The sequence below is a fragment of the Anabas testudineus genome, chromosome 2 (assembly GCF_900324465.2).
Source record: "Anabas testudineus chromosome 2, fAnaTes1.2, whole genome shotgun sequence".
Classification (NCBI taxonomy): domain Eukaryota; kingdom Metazoa; phylum Chordata; class Actinopteri; order Anabantiformes; family Anabantidae; genus Anabas; species Anabas testudineus.
Window position 1 is genome coordinate 9,342,731 of NC_046611.1, and position 17,766 is coordinate 9,360,496.

Below are 17,766 nucleotides of genomic sequence, written 5' to 3' on the forward strand. Positions count from 1 at the left end.
CGTAGAACTATCTCACAGCACTGAGGATTTTGTACAAATTAGAATAAACACAGACATCAGGTTACTTGTAGGATTGATTATTTTTGTTTGTAATGCAGTTTAACATTTATTAAACATCTATTTCTTTCTCTGTAATACACTCGCCTAAGCTAAGGCAGAACAACGAGCTCTTAATGCCCTTGTTTCTCCTGTTACATTATTCTGTGTGACTTTACATTCTGGACTTGCTGATTTACATACACACACAGGCAGCAGTGTGTCTACTAGATATACCTTTGTGTATTTGCTCAGCTGCACTTTAGAGTATCATAGGCCAGTACCCACACATATATACACACATACACACACACACACACAGAACTTTCTGAGCATATATGCCTGTGTTTCACACACAACATGTCAGTTCTCCTCTCCCCTGAGACTGGCTGCTACTGACAGGAACCTAATGTTCTTCCAATCTGTATGTGAAAGCAGACCAACGTCAGCACAGACACACACACAAACACAGAGAGAGAGAGCGTGTTCTGAGCATATATGCATGTCATCTCAGGCATGTTCTTACATGGGCACATACACACCCACACACATCCACATGCATTACTGCCATATGATGACAGAGCACTTACTGCACATACAGTACAGTGTAGGAGTGGAGGGGGAGCAGATGAGCAGCACTGTGTGTCAGATCGAGGTCAGCACTCAGCTGTTACAGATGTTATACCCCAAGGAGCTCTGTTGTACATAGAGCAAAAACATCTGCAGTGGCGGAGTTTGCCACTTACTGTAGAGTGTGTGAAGACACGCACATACATGCACAAGCAGAGGCCATCAGGGTACCTGGAGGATACCGCTACCTCGCCAACAGCGTCTCTGTAAGCCTATTAACGTTGCAAAGTTGCTAATTCCTGCTATTTTATATCACGCTGACAGCCGAGACAGCTGAGTAAAAGCTGATATGGCTAACAGGGTGACAGAAAAAAAAAAGAAAACATGCAGTACTGTGGATGTTTGGAATCTGTTCAAGTAAAAGTGATCTGAAAGTACATGATTCTTTAATTTGAATTTAGAGTTGAGCCTTTTATAGATGTGATTTTGGTTTTAAGATCAGATGAGTTTGGCTAAGTCCGTTACAGTTTGGGTCTATTAACATTTAAAATGGTAAAATCGTGTATCTGTATGTGTCAGTTATTTAATTTTGTCACTTGATCTTGTCTGATCTTTATTATCTTTTTGTTTACAACTGGAATCTGCGTCACATGCGTAAGTTGGGGAAATAAATACACATGATAATGATGGCAAAACATACAACAGCACTGTGCTGTGAGTGTGTGGATATTCATTAACAAAGTTGACTCGAACAGCAGAAACAACAGCAAGTCAGACTGCTTTTAGATCAATTCATCGTGAGATGAAAATTCAACAGAAGCAGGCAAACACCTAAGCATGCATTAAACATGCATTCACCAGTTGCAGACACGATTGCCAAAACAGATGCACGCATCCACAAAGTATCGATCGCTGTGGAAAGTGTAGGGATGACAGTGTCAGATTAAGGACAAGTGTAAAAACGCAGGGAGGATCCCACTTCTTGGCAGGTAACTAATGTCTCACCTTTGACCCTGTTCACCGGTGCTGGAATGCTGCCACTCTCCCTGGCTTATTAATGGCTTTACTGCATGTCCTGCAAAGCCTGAGTTGTCAACAGCAAAGGACATTAGGAGGAGAGATAACAAATGTCTGTGTGTGTGTGTGTCAGTGTGTTTATTTAAGACTGAATAGTTGCTGTGACAGTGCCACACCTGGCTCATATGTACACACACACACACACACACACACACATCTCGTACCCATCCCAGACCACAGCCATGTTGAGTGTATTAGTATTCGTGGGCAGGAGTGGCTGGTGATCTCTCAGGGAAGTGACAGTCAGAATGGGACGTCTGGAACACTCTGTCATTCAGGCCCAGTCAGTGCCTGTCCAATTGATCCAGCCCAGCTGTCAAAGCCAATGAGAGACACTAGACTAAGGAGCAGCAGGGATGGTTTGTGCTGCCAGAGGTTATGGATGATGTATAATATAAGGATGGTGTTTGTGTTATAGGCTACTTGGTAGGAGACCATCAGATAATTGTAGCTCTAAGGAATGCTAGTATACAGTATATATAGCGATCTCCTGAATCTCCTAAATTAAGTTTATTTTAATTATGTTCTGTCCACTGTGGTAAATATGAATGTTCCCCTTACATCTAAAATCTTAGAACTTTAGTTTCTAGAGTTCACTGTTAACAATTCCATCCTTTTTGACAGCAGTTTCTATACAATGCTAAATTGTCTTTGCTAGTTGTATCACCGTTCAGTGGTTTTATTGAGAAAATGGGAACTTTGAAACAGCACTTTGGAGACTTTGCTCACTTCTTTAGTACTGGGTCAGATATTACCAAAGCCAGGCTCGTGGCTCTGTGAGTCTCACATGGCAATGGGACAAAATGCAAACTGCAGGTGGCACATTATGAAATGTTAGTGTTAAGATGTCATGGTAGTCCATCGGCTATTTAAGATATTCAGTCTGGACGAAAGTGGTAAATTAATCACAATAACATTCTCATCTCAAGGACGCAGCAGCCGTATGGAAAGAATTGTGATGTGTTTTATGTATCTAGCAGCAGTAATGACAGTTTGTCTAAAGTTTATCAACAATTATTCAAGAAGTGAAACACTGTGATGCACCACAGTGATCTGCACACTATTATTTTAAGAGGTTCTAAACACTGGCGGCAGTTAGTCACAGTGTCCAGGTGGGGTTTTAGTTAATTGTGTGATATGGATTTGCCAATCCGCTTCATCCAGCAGCCAGGGGTTATTGATGATGTTCCCCTATACTCAGTATTCTTTACACCTGTATAGAGAAACTACTCTGTCGACACAGTGTTTGGACAGCCTTTTAGCCGGATCTAGTGGAGGCTGTTTTCCAGCAGCTATTGTCTGATGATGTATGGGCTGCTGTTTGGGCTCAGTCCACCTTTCACATTATGCTTTATTCAGCCGAGTGATGTGGCAGTGTGAACTTGGCCAGATATTCACTGTGGACGACTGATATTACAGTGGCAGTGTCACAGAAGAGCGTGTGCTATATGGCTTTGAAACCACTTTGGGGCCAGACACTGTATATTAATAGGTTTTCATCTCGCATGCAAAGAGAAGAACAAAAGCCATTCAAAATGCTATCCATTTGTTTACTTTTTACTTTTTAGTTGCTCCCACCTAAATTCACTACTGAATTCAGTACTTAGAAATATTACAGCAAAGGTTCAGAAGCTTGAAAACAGAGTTCACTGTTCTTTATATCAGTGTCATCGATCATGAGCTGCTATTGCTAACATGTATGACAAATAAAGGCTATCATGAGAGATGATGTGGTGTGTGAATAGTAATGTGTCACCACATGTATTTAATAGTTGGGAATAATATTCATTTGAATAATCCATTAGGATAAGGCAACATTCATTGCAATTTCATATTCCTATAACTACTGCTCCCAAAACATGTATTGTATAGTTACACAGTAATGTATTGATGATCCACAGTTTGTTTGTTTTATCTCCCTGTAGGAAGCTGAGATATATGATTTGGTCTTTATATTGTACCATTATAATTTACGTATGACCACCGGAAGTTTTCTTCTAGCCCTAAGGTTTTTTTTTTTTTTTTTTCCACTCATGCAGCACTTTTAAATTAACCTTTATCTGTAGAGAGTTAACGTGCTGTAGAGGAGCCATTCAGCTCCATAACATTGATTGGTATTTAACGCATTCTGAAAACCAGGCACTCTTATTGGATTGTGCTGTCAGTGTCAGGAAGACCCATCATTGACTTAATCAAAGTAAATGACAAGCTCAGCATTAGTATTCTTCAACATTTTTTATTACAGACCTCATTATGGATTTCCTTCAGTTTTTTATTAACTGAATTTCTGGGAAGGCATTTCAAACTTTTTTTTTTTTTTTTGTAACAAGCTAAGTACCATGATGTATTATGTTATTTTGAATAGTAGCCCCCATCCTCTTTACCATCATACTCACAGATATCACATGTGATTTAATTTTTAAACTCTGAAATCCCAACATCTACTAGAAAAGTAGCTCTGCACTATTCTTTTATTACCTTTACCTTATTTATTATTCTTTATTCTATTCTCAATGCAAATGAATGGTATTTTTTAATTACACATCCAGAGGTAGCCTACATTTCTGATTTCCCACCAGTTCTGAATATGCTCATTCTGACGTTTGTTGGGTGCTCTTTGGGGACAATGTAGTATAAGTGTAATCCACCATGTGCATGCATTATGTCGTAGCCAATTTCACTGCATGCCCTTCACGCTCCTTCTGATTGGACATTTGTCCCACGCTCCATTCCATTTGATTAAGCCAAGCTCAAATGGCTCCTGGCTATAGAGAGCAAAGGGAGAGAAGGTCGGCTGTGGGGATTTCACTCTGGGAGACCTCTTGACTCAAATCAGTTGTCACAATCTGCATGACTACCCAGAACAACTCCGCAGAAGGTCACATACAACCAAATTTTATTTCTTCATTTTCTGATCAATTTCCCCTAAAACTGTGAACACATAACATATTCTTATAACACCCAGGTGAAATATTTTCACCTTCCTGAGGTGTTTCACTTCGTGTCAGTATCCTTAGCATTGGCTCTCTTGGACCACGCTGTATGGAGGAAGTCATCAAACAAGAAGCCAGTCCATCACAATGTGAAAGCAAGGATACTGACCTTCTCTTCCTAATATCTGATGGTGGTTTTTATCTGCCAGACAAATGTCAGAAATACTATACCCCAAGCACAATCACTTTGGCTCCGCAGCCAACTTTTCCTCCCCCGTCCCTGCCTCCCCACCCTCCCCTCTGGATTGTGAACAGCGGAGGTCCAAGCGAGACATCTGCAATACCGCAGCTGTCAGTCAAACCGTGATAGAGGAGAGAGCTCACAGTTCTCCTGAATCCTAAGGGTGAGACTATAATAGGAAGGTGGCTGGGACTTGGCAAAGAAACTTCATTAGAATTTCAAAAAAACACAAGCTAATTTAAATTATACTGATACTGTATATTGTAAAGCATTTGACAAAGCATTGTCACCTTTGAACTCGATTTTGTAAAAGTCATTTATTTTTTACAAAAGCGAGTGTATTCATTTGTTAGGTCATGTGTAGCTGCACAAGAAATAAAGAATTGAAAATAGCCGTAAACATGAATTTTTATTTCTTTCTCAACCAAAAAATTGAACATGAATTTTTAATGTATTTAAAAAATATATATGCATCCGAAAGAGAGGAACAGTAACCTCTAACCTCTTAGTTTTAACACAGCAAACTACACGGTCAGCTAAGACTCTTTACATGTTTGTTTGATGTATATAGACATATTTAAATAAGATTTTAGCTATTTCATAACTCATATCCCAGATATTTTAACAGAGAATTTATGATGTGCATACTGTATCTTTTAGATATCAGTGTCCCTCTCCTCCCTCCTACACAATATTATCTTACCAACACAAAAATAATGTGATTACGCTTTTTAAATAACAGGAAGTGTAGTTTGTTGAGACATGTTTGATCATGTGTGGACTGGATGCTCAGGCATTTAACCTCCACCACAAGTGGAGGAAAACTCTTTCCAGTAACTCCAAAATTGTTTTGTTTACATGTTGACTTTCATATCACTCAGTTATAAGATATATGAACTCTCTAGCTTTCCTCTGGTCATTAGGTCTAAGCTGCTGATGGTCAGTAAAACTCCTCAAACCATAGGATGGTAGTTTGTTTGACTACTGTGTCTTGTTTTTGATTTTCAGGTTATGTGGATGTGACATGTGCTTGTGGAGGATGTGCAGTTATTTAAAGGCACCTTTGATAGACATGGCTAAAGGAAACTAATGTCATGCATAGTGTAACATTGCTAGTACAGAACCGTTATTACATCTTCAAGCAGCGAGAAATGAGTAAGATTACATTCAGTGAGATTAACTTTTTGTGACAATACAGAAAAAGGGGTAGAGTTTTCTGGAAAGGCTGTCTGACCCTGTTACTCACTGTGTCAACATTTCTTGCTTACATTCCTTAAGGAACCTGCTGAGTTTGTCCAAAACCATTCTGACATTCAGCGATGACTGCAACCTGTTTACATTTTTCACTGACATGGCCCGTACCCTCAGTGCAACAGCCTGTTCTGGCAGCAGCATTGCTACTCTGAGACAGCTTTTATTTGATATGCATAACTGTATTGCTGCTCGTACATTACACCCAGAGGGCCTGGGGACCAATGAATAAGGTCATGACGGAGTTAGAAGAGAATACAACAGAGACAAATTGTTTATGCTTGTTATGAAATCAGGTTGCCAGCATAAAGATGAGCTGAGGGTGTCATGGAATAGAAAATGACTTCCCCGAAGACACTGACTAGGAAAGTAGTGCTACTGTCAGTTTGAGACACACAACTGAAGAGAAGAGTTGGAAGAATTCGCAAACTTGCTGGAAAAGGTTTAGACATGAGATGATATTCTATATTCTGCATTGTCTGCATTTAGAACCGTAGTTTTAAATTGGTTATTTTAGAGACTATTTTTTGACAGTTTACAAATGGAACGAGTGTTTCATTGTTTTAAATAGGTACACCCTACCTTATACTAAAATGAGACTCATTTCTGTGGTATTGGGTAATACAAATACCATGTAGTTGGATTTTGTCAATAAATTAGGATTTGGAAGTAAAAGTTCCTTAGGAACCAAAAGTAGGCTTTTGGACTAAGAAATGACATTTCAGGGATTTCATTGAAACAGTAATGTCATGTACAAAACTTCTGCTCTTTCTATAATTTGTCTTCTAGGAATTAAATATCACACAATGTAGAGATGCTGCTTCTGTATTTGTATTTTGCATTTGTGTATGCATAGTGGTACATGTGGATACAAGTTTGCCGACAGGTGCAGGCATGTGTTTTTTTCCAGTGTGGCGAAACTAAATTATCCACTGAGGTGTGTGTTCCTCCCTGAGATATTGTGTACTACAAGACAAAAGAGAAAAGGATGGAGATAGGGAACAAACCGTGTGTGAGGGTGAAGGAGAGAGAGAGAGACGAGTTAGATGGGTTGCAATTAAGGTAGGAGTTGTTCCAGCAAGCCAGACAAGTGCCACAATCTTAGACAGGGGCTAAGTAGGAGCAAGTTGGCCCACAGTCAGATTTAGGGTGCCTCTGTGCTTTATCATCCTGGGCTTGGTGCTAGACTTGACAGGTGAGTTATGAGCAGGTGCTACAGGAAGGGGACCCAGTCTACCATCTCTCTACTGTGACCTTAGCTCTGGCCATAAATAATGCAAGGACCATAAAGTACTGGTTTACAATAACTGGGCAAGCACTATTTTGGACTGGGTTAATCTTGTATTGGTGTGGACAGACAATGTAGCGCAAAACAGCTGGAGACTGATGTGTGCGGGCTTGTGACATGAAAGCTGTTACACTGATGCTATAGTTTAGACCTGTAATATATTAGCCTAATCCTATTCTCTAGCTCATTATCAAGACCACGCTGAGCTCTCTGACCTTCCTCAGTCTATTGCCAGTTTGGACTTGGATCAATTTTGAACCACAATTTGATGTTGACCCAACTTTGTCCTGCCAGTCTAAGGCCATTGTTACATCTGTCTCCTATGTGAGCAAGTACATGTGGTCATGCCAGGCTGAATTTAGTTCCCAATATGCATTCTCTCAGGAAATATCTTGGCTTTTACACCTGTTCTCCACATTTTGACAAAGTCTTGGTTGTCATTCTGTTTCGTACTCGCATGTAAGCTAACAAAAGGGAAATTGCAAAAGGGTTGTATTTTGTACTTCGGTCCCTTTAACATTTGCTACATGCTGGAATAAAGTCATACAAAATGGAGGAGAACAATTTATGGAGCTTTGAGACCCTACCAGATGATTCAGACTTGCTCTCCCTTCCACAGATTTTATAAACCTTAAAGTGGTCATATTGTGCTTAATTTAGCATGGGCCAAACTATTCTGGCCCAACACTTTGATTGTCAGTACCCCCCCTATATATCACCAGTCTCAGATGTTGTCCTAATAAAAAGTAGAGAAACAAAAACATAATAGTTGTCCAACTAATTTATTATGACATGAAACAGCAGTGCCTTTTCCATTTTCCAAGTAAAATCTCTCCTTCACAAGAACAAGTTACGGGTAGGAATATAGTTTATTCACTGATTGATTGAAACATGGCTCTAAGTCTGCTGTTACATTTTTGTAGCTTTAGCTTCATAAATTAGGTCTGCAGTTAGAACAGCACCATCGTACAGCAACAACCTAACCAAAAATCCTGCTGCATGCTGGGGCATGCTGTAAAAACAGTCATCTGTGAATTGCTCTAAACAATATTTCTCAAAGTCTGTTGCTGGCCTGAAAAAACAAACCATATCCGCTGTTGTTTTATGGTTTCATCTTTGAGAAAGGTAAACAAAACACTTTGTGTGAGACATATTGATCAACACTCAACAACTAGCGATGAGCAGAGTGCTGGCAGCTCACCTGAGAGGATGGGTAAAATTGCGTGCAGGAGACTAAAACAGATAGCCAGTGATGAGCTTGACCAACACTTTCAGGAGACAGTGTGACATTTAGAACTTGTGAATATGAAACATATTGGCCAGTCTGAGTTTGGGAGTTTCACTATCAGCCATGCAAACACAGGTTCACCTCAGGCTTTAGGCCTCTGGCTATGTAAGACATGGACACTAACTTCACAAAAGTATATATTTAATATCAGATCACATGATTTCTTTACTTCTTTTGAATGTTTCAGTGTGTATTAAAGTGATGTGGCCTTCACAGTCGCCCGACTTCAGTGGCAACATAACAGAAAATATTCTGTATCCAGTTATTTGGGAATAGTTAAGGAATGGTTTTTGTGAATTCCCAGTCAAATTAAGAATATTCTACATGCTGCAGTGACAGGTGTTAGTATCTACAAAGCCTGATCCCTGATTACAGCTGGAATATTTCTGTGATGTTCATAGTTAAAAGGAAAAAACGGTGTATCTGTTTTCTAGGAGCTGATGAGATTGCTGTGATTCTGCCATATTAACAATACTAATCTTAAAATAGGCTGACACAAATCTTTGAGCTGTTGCACACATTTGGTTGACATTTGATAGAAAAGTAACTGTAAACAGATTTCCACTGTTGATAAGAGGCTGTAAAAATTGAAGCTATTGCTATGTTATTATAACACAAATTGCAGCAAGGTAAACACATAAAGATGTCTGTCAACCAACCAAGACCTTAATATTACAGTACACCACAGGTCAACGTGTTAACTATGTTAAATCTTCAAGTGTTAACAGCTATGAGTTAATAACTGTACAGCCTAGGTCAATATATTAGCTATATTAAATCTCTGAAGGGTTAATGTCTATGGTGGGTTTATTTCACTGGCATGTAATGACATTATGCTGAGGTAACCTTTATTCAACCCTTCAACCTCTCTCCTTGTGAAATCTGCTGTACACTGAGACGTTTCTCAAGAACGTTATTGTTAGCTGGAAGTAAGCTCCAGTGAATAATCAGCAATTATTTCATCACACAATTTCTATTAGAGAGGAGTTATTTTAATTAAGAGATTCATTAAGTTAGTTCATTAATTTCCCCGCAGGTGCCTTGGATTCTCAGGAGAATTTCAAATCAATTCTACTGCATATTATTTAATATCACAGCGAACAGTTGCTGAGTTAAAGGGCAGGTTCCATCTGGTTTCATCCTCTGATGGTGGCAGACAAAAAACATGTGTGTTAGAACTTTGGATGAATGGTTTGATTCATATTCAGTTAGAAGAGATCTATCTTGGCATGTTGGTGCAATGGGTTTGATCTTGCAGGACATCTAGGACATTTCTGCCTGTGTGGGTTTCCTCCCACAGTCCAAAACTGTGCAAGACAGGTTAGAAGGTGACTCTAAATCCCCTAAAGGAGTGAATGTGAGCATGAATGGCTGTCTTTCTTTGTGTCAAGCCTATGATAAAGTGGTGGCCTCTCTAGTTGGTACCCCACCTCTCACCCTTTGCCACCTGGCATTGGCTCCAACTCACCTGTGACACTTAAATGTCAGTGGATTTAGCTGACGGATGAATTTCTGAGGAAGTAACGATGACTGCATACGTAGATCTACACATTCATTTGTGAGAGACTCACATGCGATTAATGTATGTCAGAGTACTGTGACAGATGGTTATTTTTTTTTCCATAGTATGCCAATCATAATTCTTCTGCAGGCTGCTTGGCTCCAAACTGACCATTGCACATAATTTCACTGCATTTGCCACATATTGCAGCTCAAGTCCTCTGCCTGCCCTCCAGCTGTATACGCTAGCTGTCAGCCTCACACTTCTCTCAGTTGACGTATGCAGGATGATATCTATCATTGCTATGACATTGCATATCCCCTTCAGTTTGACATATTTGACAGACACCCTCACCCATTAATGCCATGGTATCACCTAGCCTGTTATCACTGTACAGTATCTGCAGTATGCAGAGTCCCACGAGCATTGACTGCTCAGGGTGTAGTATACTCTTAAGACTCTGGAGTGTGCAGCTATAGGATAATTTTCCAGCTTACTTCTTTGGATTCATGAATATTACACTTGCTGAGTGAGTAGCCAGGAGATCGCCTAGCTCTTCAGACTCAAAAGGCATTCTCATGGATGTGAAATGTTGGAAAGACATCGTAGGACAAAGTGTTGGCCCACACCATCGATCACTCATGCGGAGCAGATGACACTATTCTCTCTCTGCCTTCCAGTGGGCGACTTTATCAGCTCTGCCCAGAATATTTAACGAGGAAGAGAGAGCACCCGTGGGATCTCATTTGCACAGGTGTCCATCTGGTAGAAGGTGTCTGGGATAATCTCCACATCATGTCACATTTGCATCCGAGCTTCATGAAAATGGCACACTTACTGTAAGCAGAGTGTACGGCACTGGCCAGTTCAAAGGGCGAGGGATTGTTTGCAGACACTGGAGTGAAGACCAGTGTGTGTTGTACTAATCCACAAGGCAGCTAATGGCTCACAATTATGTAAGGATTTAACATGTTTGTAATTGTTTGTTGGTTCAGCTCAATTTGTGTAACCAGCTTTAGTTGGAAAATTAGTTATGAGATTTTCCTAAACACTGCCAATTTGTTTGGTCTTTTAACCAGGAGGGATTTGCTGCAGTCAGACCAAAGTACTTGTCAATTGTGACAGTCTTATTAGTCAGTTTCTGCAAATAAAAGGTGCTATTATTGAATTCATTGATCATCAGGGACCTTTGCTTCTACCCCCCTCCTTCAAATAGCACAACATTTACAGTGAATCAATGTGTTCTTTATTCTCATGTTCTGCTAAGAATTACCGGAGCAACAGATCCAATCTCAAAATCGCTGTTCCATTAATGACCCAAACCGGACTGTGACTCTGGAGCATTGTTCTGTAGGGCAGGACTAGATCTGATCAGGATCGGATGGTATCAGAAATCAGTGAAACTATATTACAATACCAAGCAGTAAAATGAAATGTTTATTCCACCGTGGTTGAATACTTACCAGCATGTATGGCTCAGTCAGGTGTGCAGTCTCCAAACATTACATGTAATCTTGCTTTTTATGCCCCTCTCCCTTGTGTTATAAATTCTCTTCTTTATGTATATGACCGGAGCAGTTACAGTACATCAATTGTAGCAAGTAATTTTCTGCTAGCTCGCACTGTATCTGCTTAACTGAAAACAAAAGGCTCAATCAATCTTCAAGTGCTGTTGACATTCAGAGCTGTCGCTCCATATTACCACCCGTGTCACTGCCTCTCATACACACGTGTACACTTCACTATATATGTACAGTATTGTACAGTATATACACTTAGACACACTTTCATTTTTCAAATAGTAGATTATCGTGTATTTCTTTAACATTATCAGAATCTATAATTGTCCACATTAAGGGTGATCTTAGAGATAATGATTGAACATCCAGGAACGTTTGGCCAAAAAAAAATCTCACATAAATTGTGAAAATGATTAATTGCTTTCCACAGGAAGACTTTTTTTTTTTATCTGCCTCTGCTATGTTTAATGATTCACAATGAATCTGAGGTATAGACTTGATAGCACAGACTTTCTGTGAAGCCAGAGATGGACTGCTGGCAGCTTTTCTTTGGCAAGACTTTAATGCGATAAAAACTCATTTATTTCTCAGACTGATTCATTAACTTTGTGTTTTTGCAGGAACTCCACATACTGCATGAAGGTGTCCATGTCTCTCACGGTCGCTGAGAATGACACAGACCTCTGCTACAACTCCAAAATGAGGTTCTTCGAGAAAGCAGAACTAAGCAAAAGCAAAGACATCACGTGCCCAGGGATTGAGGATTATATACAACCGGGAGTAGAGCCTGAGATTGTGTGGTACAAGGTAAGGTGCACCTTTTTATATACTGTTTTCACAAATAAATATTAAATTTCCAGGCACTGATTGTATCTCTTTTTAACTTGGAGAAGCGCAAGATGTCACTTGAAACCCATCATACACAATAGTCGAAATTGAAACTCTCTATTGAAATTAAAGAGCTGCTTCCTCTTACACAGAAAGTGCTACAGTTTTTTTTTGAAGAGTAACCTACAGTAGTTAAGGTCAACTATATTCAGCTCTCATTAGTTTCAGGTACCATCTTGCCTGTGATTTTTGAAACCAAAAGCATCACTGAAATAAATATATACTGCACAAAAATAAATCGGTTCACAGCGTACATGCATCTCGCTTTTCTCTTCCTCGTTATGGAGAGTCGTAACACACACAGTGTAACTGACCCAGTCAGACCTCCAATGCCTGACAGGCCACTTTGACAGAGCTGCTAGGTGAAGCCTGGGGACCAATTCATCAAACAGGAAAGTGTGCCGGATTAGGTGGCCACTACACTTCACTCTCTCACAGAATCAAATTAAAATAGCAGATAATGACCGTGGGCTTCACCCTCCAGTTACAGCTCTCGTATTGTCTGGGAGGGTTGATTGAATTCCAGGAAACCTCAGTTTGAAACCAAACCCACAGTGCCCCTGTTCCCTTTTGCTTCGGGTGTTCTGTGGCCCAATATGTGAAAGGCCCAGTCTGTTTTTTGATGTCCCTACAATCTACATAATATATGCTGTGAGATTATATTTTCTACATTACATTGTTCACTGTAGTTATTATCCGTTCCAGCATTAAAACTATAATCATACATTCAAGGACACACCAGAATTAATTTATCCAAGTAAAAAGCATGTTAGCCTTTGTTACTGTTTTTGGTACTGGCTGGTAAAAAGTAAATAGTACAGCATAAGAAGTATTTACATACACCCAGCTGTCACCTATCATTGGTGGTTTTATCGAGACCTGCTCATTGTTTTTTTTGTTTTTTTTTTTTGTATATTTTGAATAAAGGAATGCAAGCCAAAGCAGTGGAGACAAACTATAGAAAGGAGGAGGGACACGCTGTCCATAAAGGAAGTACGGGAAGACGACATTGGGAATTATACCTGCGAATTGCAGTTTGGGAACTTTGTGGTACGGAGGACAACTGAGCTGTCCGTCACAGGTAAAGAAACCATTTACTCAGTGCTGCAGATTCTTTGACGGCACAGTTTATTTTGTTGTCCCTTAATGCAAAGTTTTTTTCTGTTAATGCATTTAAGCGCAAAGGCATTTCAACATTTATTCATCTTGCCTTTGTCTTGTGACTGTTGTGTTTTGTTGTGTTTTTCCCACTGTGATCGGCTAAAAAGAAGTGGCTTCAGGTGGTTGTTAAAAAATTGACCATTTTAAAGCTGATCCCTGCACCTTTTGCCAAAGTGTCACAGTCAATAATGGTGCTGTCTCTGTGACTTCTGGGCTGCTTTAATTGCTAAGTAGTAGAATTCACACATAGCCACTTCAGCGGTTTTTCTTAAGGCTGTTGAAATATTTAAGCCTAAACCTCGAGTGATTGCTTGCCAGTGACACTGTCACAGCCAAGGTTGACAGTCACTGTGGATAGGGAGAACCCCAAATTTACAACTAAATTAGACACACTTCCTTTTTTTTTAGCTTATCTGATTAGTATTAGTTCTGGTGGTTTCCCTTGATGTTGTCAAAATGCTTTGCATAATCTCACACAACAACAGCTTCTCTGTCTCAACCTCTCAGTCATTTAGCTAAACACACTGTGGTCGCTCACATCTGCAAGTTACGAACAATGGGATAGAGAGAGGGCCTGCTGTTTTTCTGTGTGTTTGCCATCAGGAATTGTGGGTGCAAGGGTCAGGCGAAGTCTTTGCTGGTAACATCTACCTGATTACACTTTATAGCCCCTTTAAAGAGACAAAGACTCCTTCTAGTGAAGACCGAGTATAGTCATAAATCATTTCCTCACCAGCCTCAAAATGTCATCCTGGAGGAATTATCTTAATCTCTCTATCTACTTTGGAGACATTCAGCATTTCAAAGCAGGTGGCAAAAGATGATTGATGATTGGGCCCTGGCAGTAGAAGCAGCATTTATAACGCTTTAGAAAGAAATACTCTTCCACCTGTGTATGCATGTTTTTTCTCCCACAGCCTGTCTGCCTGTAGGTGTGACTGTGTCTCCCTTTAGCTCTTTGATAGACTGGCAGTGTGGATGTACCTTGTATCTCGCCAAGTGCATACTGGGATAAGCTCCTGCAGTCACAACCCATAGGCATTAAAGAAAATGGATGGATGGGTGAATAAATCTGGTGAATTTGATGGTTTGATATAACATATTATATCACAGTTATCGGTGTGTATAAAAGGAGGTAGTTAGTAGTAGAGTCCAATATGTTAAAGTAGTTTACTGATTTACTTAGATGCACCTCGTAAAATACAAAGATGCAAATACGGTTACTGTTTAACCTCACATTTACATTTACTGCGAGTTACATAACGCAGTGTTGCCTCAAGGCAACAAAGCGTAGTACAAGTTCTCATTGTTCTTTCTGAACTTGGAATACCTTTTATCTTTGGAAAGCAATGCCAGTGTTCATCGTACTCTTGGCTCGGTTGCTCTCCTTTTAGGCCAAATTGCTTGTGTCTGAGTTCTAGGTTTATTTATTTCATTTATGCTTTTGATTGAAGACATTTTGAGTTTTAGTACTTTTTTTTTCCTCTGTGAAGCCACGGCGGCTGTGCTGATCATGTAACTAACTCAACTCTTTTAATCTGTCTCCTATTTCCGCCTGCTATCTCTGCTTCAGTACACATGAAACACATCATGTCCCATAAGTGAGGGTATTTAGTTGTTGGAAGTTAGTCTTATCTGTGGTGTTTAGACCAGCAAGTGTAGAACTTTTCATGGAAAGGGTTGAATCTCTCTTCAGTCGAAAACACCTTGTCATTACTTGTGCTTATCATCAATTAATAATATTAAGACAGTATCACAGATTGGCGACATCCGCTGGTTACAGAATAAATCTGGGTTCTTCAATAGTTTTAATAACCATTACTTCTGTGAGCTAAATACTCTAGTTTGTCTAATTTTCACAATTAATCATGATAACAACTATTTTATGGTTCAGCTGTTTAGGAAATTGCCAACCATTTATCCCCATTATGACAATATTGTACCCACCATACAAGTCAAGACGCTTGGAGTGAGAAGAGCCATTACCCGGCCAAGAGGCAGTACAGTAAGGAAACTGGACAGTTTATACTCTACTTCTTATGTGGCGGGACGTAGCAAGGCCTGCAGTACATAGCAGACTACAGGACCACCATGACCACCACTATCAGCTCCTCAGACAGATGCCAGATGATGCCCCAGCAACAGTGGGGTCTCAAAGTGATAGGACAGACGACTAGTGGGGATGAAGCGGCCTAAAGGAGGGAGCTGGCCAGCTTGATAACATGGTGCAAGGATAACAACCTCACCCTCAACACGGACAAGATGAAGGAAATGATAGTGAACATGAGAAAAGAAAAGGAGAACTCATCAGCCAAATACCTGGGGGTCCATATTAGTGAGAACCTCACTTGGACACTCAACTCCACCCAGCTGGTTAGGAAGGCACAACAGTGGCCTCACTGAAGTTTGGCATGTCACCCAAGATCCTCTGCATCTTCTACAGCTGTACTGTTGAGAGCATCTTGACCAGCTGCATCACCGTGTGGTACGGCTGTGCCACCGTGGTGGACTGCAAACGTCTGCAGAGACTGGTGAAGACTGCTGAAGATCCCCAGGACCTCACTGCCCTTTCTGCAGACTATCTACCATTGCAGAATACACAGGAGAGCTTTCAACACGGACCGTTCACTCTTCTACCCTCAGTCGAACATACAGGAATATGAAATGCAGGACTTTCAGACTGAGGAACGCCTTTTACTCTCAGCCATTAGACTTTTATACAGGTTGCCAGTGGGCATAGACTAGATGCATCTCTCCCACAGAGCAGTTGGACTCAAACACTTATGCATATTTTGTTAATGTTAAAGCTGTTAAAGCTTTTGCACCAATTGTAATTGCACATGTACCTTGAACATAAGTTGTACAGAGTCTATATTTATTATGTACTCTATACTTTTATTTTTATATATTAACAGGTTTATATATTTTATTATGCTTGTATATTTGTATATATATTTTTGGCATTCATTGTAGACAGCAAGGGAAGAATTTCACCATGCACATGACAATAAACGCTTTGAATCTTGTATGGCTATCTGAAAGACCAGTTACATCACATCATCACAGTAGAGCCCAGTTTTAAGGATTAGCCATTGCCTAGAGTACTGTATACTACATATTTTTATACTATAATAAATATTTTTTAAACCTATGACCTACAGCTTCCTATAACCTGAACCTTAGTGCAACTTCTAGGTCTTCTATCAAGGGATAACACTTGTGTTTCCACTGTATTTTACATTCTGTGACACTGGGAAATTAAAAACATAAAAGCAATGATGGACAGATGTAATTTCTAAGCGCTGTTTGGTAAGCAAGTAAATTAAGCTCTTGTGGGATATGTGATGTTAGAGTTTGAGCCAGTATTGTTTAGTCCAGGGTATTGCTGGCACAAGTCTATCACTGGCCCACAAAATGTCCAGCACATCAAATACTAGAACTCCCCAGCTTTCCAGTTTGCTCTCTTGCGTGTTTTGTGATCCTTTCTTGTATAATTGTGTTTCATCTTTCATAATGTCCCCTTCAACTTTGATGTGTATACAACAAGCCATTTCTGACAACAACCCTGCTTCTTGTAGAGCTTTCATTTGAACCACTGAGCCTTAAGACTCTGTTCTACACGCATACTAATGAGGAGATGGTTGTGTTATACTATATTATGTACTATTAGTTGTCCTATCAGAATAGTATATAGATAATACTGTGAGAGTTCTCATTATTGTTGACAACATATCTGCTTAACAAAACATGATTAACAATTTAACAATTAGCTGCCGGTACCTCCTCTGCCTGTCTGGAACTTGGATTTAGTACCCCTAAGCAGTACTGTAGTTTAGTTCCAGGAACCAAAGAAAGAACATGTACTAGTTCATTTCAGTACACAGAGGTCTGATCTTGACACCTGACCTTTTCATTTGCATACTGTATTTTATTTTTTAATCAGAATTAAGCATACCTAAACCTTTATATTATATTATGATGATAGATAATTCCAATTTGCCATCAAAAACCT

At 39.8% G+C, this 17,766-nt stretch overlaps 1 protein-coding gene across 1 annotated transcript in view; it reads left to right on the top strand.

The window, feature by feature from the left end:
• The window catches only part of LOC113162805 (interleukin-1 receptor accessory protein-like 1), a 207,946-nt gene that overhangs the window by 81,877 nt on the left and 108,303 nt on the right, over window positions 1–17,766 (top strand). Inside the window, exons 4-5 of the mRNA XM_026361017.1 lie at window positions 12,326–12,512; window positions 13,521–13,674. Of these exons, the coding sequence (XP_026216802.1) occupies window positions 12,326–12,512; window positions 13,521–13,674 (341 nt within the window). The remainder of the gene's footprint in view (window positions 1–12,325; window positions 12,513–13,520; window positions 13,675–17,766) is intronic.